General features: G+C 27.9%; 1 protein-coding gene across 1 annotated transcript in view; it reads left to right on the top strand.

The window, feature by feature from the left end:
• Positions 1–1,575: 1,575 nt before the first annotated feature.
• HELRODRAFT_161728 (hypothetical protein) overlaps positions 1,576–2,712 on the top strand; it is a gene marked incomplete at both ends in the record, with an annotated part of 11,664 nt that continues 10,527 nt past the window's right edge. The window contains 3 exons of the mRNA XM_009021617.1: positions 1,576–1,613; positions 2,055–2,179; positions 2,425–2,541. Of these exons, the coding sequence (XP_009019865.1) occupies positions 1,576–1,613; positions 2,055–2,179; positions 2,425–2,541 (280 nt within the window). The remainder of the gene's footprint in view (positions 1,614–2,054; positions 2,180–2,424; positions 2,542–2,712) is intronic.

Genomic DNA, 2,712 nt, shown 5'->3' with positions numbered 1-2,712 from the left:
GGTAATAATGGTAGTGATAATGATAGTAATAATAGCAGTAATAATGGTGGTATTAATAATGGTAATGGTAATAACAATGACAATAATAATATTAATAATAATAATAATTTAAATTTCAAAAAATATTGTAATGTTAATAAGGTAAACTCATTTGTTTTATTTGATTGTTCTGTACTTGACATTCTTGATACAGTGAATAATTTTAATAATTCTAATTCTTGTGGTGACGATTTGATTTCAAATTTTCTTCTAAAATCTGTTATAACAAATATTCTTTCGCCTTTATGTCACATAATTAATTTATCATTTAATAACGGATATTTTCCTAAGTGTTTAAAAATTTCTAAAGTTATGCCGTTATTTAAATCTGGTGAGCCTAATGATCTTAACAACTATCGGCCTATTTCTACTATCTCTAGTTTATCTAAACTCATTGAAAAAATTGTTTTTAAAAGGTTTACTAATTTTCTTAATTCTAATAACTTGCTTGTTCCTAATTCGTTCTAAATGTTCTACTGAGTTTGCAATAGCTGATGTGGTTAACTTTGTTTCTCATGCCTTGGAGTCTAAAAGGTTCTCTATTGGTGTCTTTCTTGATTTATCTAAAGCCTTTGATTCTATTGATCATAATATCTTATTATTTAAATTATCTAAGTATGGTGTTAGGGGTATTGCTCTTGATTGGTTTGCTCCTTATTTGAATGAAAGGTTTCAATATGTTTCTATTAATAATTCCAGATCTCCTCTTTCTCCTATCTCTTCTGGGATACCTCAAGGCTCTATCCTTGGTCCTTTACTCTTCAATATTTTTATAAATTATTTCGTTAATTGTTCTAGAATTTTAAAATTTATTCTTTTTGCCGATGATTCCACTCTGTTGTTCTCTAATTTTAATGTTAGTCAATTGGTATCAATTTTCAATGAAGAGTTACGTAACGTTTATAACTGGGTTCTGGCTAATAACTTAAGAATAAACATAGCTAAAACTAACTTTATTTTATTTGGACCTAAGATTCGAACAAGTGTTGTTGATATTCAGGTTTCATTAAATAATGTTTGCATTAACGGGGTTGAATCTACAAAGATTTTAGGTATCATTATCTCTAGCAATTTATCCTGGACTAGTCACATTCAATTCATTTCACAAAAGGCTACAAAAAATTTAGGAATACTTTACCGACTGAGATCAAGGTTTCCAAGACATATTTTAATAACACTATATAATTCTATTTTTTTGCCATTTTTCACCTATTGTATTTCTATTTGGGGTTTTACAACAAAATCTAACGTTCGTATGTTGAATCTTTGTCAAAATTATTTTATTCGTATTTTGTTTGGGTTACCAAAATTTGAGTATCAGTCATTTGTTTATATCATCTGGAATTTTAAAAGTTTACCAGTTACACATTCTTTTCACGTTAATGTTTTTTTATAAATTATTTAAACTAAATTTTTGTCCTTCCTTGTGCCACCAATTAAATCATTTAATCAATAATCGATCAATATTTTTAAGACATAATATAGATTTTTATTTTCCTAAACCTCGTACTAACTTTTTTATTAATTCCGTCTTTCATGTCTCTTGTCGACTTTGGGACTTATTACCAATTCACGTAAAAAATTTGAATACTGCTGGTTTATTTATCAATTATTCTTAACGAATCATTTTCCCTCTTTCATTACCGGTTAATTCCCCCTGTAACTATGTTATTGTTTTCATTTGGTTCCTAAGGTTTTTGTCGATTGATTATTACTATTTTGTTTGGTTCTATTTTTTTCTTTCTTGTTATCACTTATTGTTTATCTTTGTTCGAATTTTATTCAAATTTCTGTTTCGGTGGCCCAACAAGTGCAAACTTCGGGTCTCCTAGTATTATGTATTTATTGATACTTTACTGAATAAAAGATTATTTGAATTGAATTGAATTATTATTACTGTTATTATTATTATGGTTGTTGTTATTATTATTATTATTAGTATTAGTATTATCATTGTTATTATTATTAAGATCATCGCCATCCTCATCATCGTCTTAAATTTTTTTTTTTGACAGACTCATCAAGGAAGCATTGAGTAACTCGAAACCCAAGAAATGGCACAACAACAACAACAACAACAACAACAACAACAACGACGACGACGATGACAACGGCAACGATGATGATAATGATAGCCAAGGTGGAAAAGATGATGATGATGATGACGATGATGATGATGATGATGACGCCCATATTCATTAGCGGATTAGAGCACAACAAATCAATAAGCCTGCCTCCTCTGATAGTAAAAAAATCCACACATCATCATCATCATCATCAGCACCGACACCGAGATCATTATCATAATCGCCCTCAACAACAACAACAACTGCAACAACAAAAACAAAAATACAATTTTCATCATCGTCAACAACAACAACAAAGGCATCGTTATCATCAAAAATTGCATCCTAAAATACAACTACTACATCAACAACAACAACAACATAAAAATAAACAGGAAGAGGAAAAACAACGGCTACTATTACTATCACGGAAAGGGTTATTATTGTGGATTTTTTTCATATTTGTTATTATTATTTATATTGTCATTTTTATTGTTGTTAAGTATATATATTCAAATTCAAAATTCAAATAAATTCAAATTTTATTATATATGTATATATATATTTTTTAATATTATATTATTATATTAATATAATATAATTTACG

The sequence above is a fragment of the Helobdella robusta genome, assembly GCF_000326865.2.
Source record: "Helobdella robusta unplaced genomic scaffold HELROscaffold_3, whole genome shotgun sequence".
Lineage (NCBI taxonomy): Eukaryota > Metazoa > Annelida > Clitellata > Rhynchobdellida > Glossiphoniidae > Helobdella > Helobdella robusta.
This window is presented reverse-complemented; position numbering and strand designations above follow the sequence as displayed.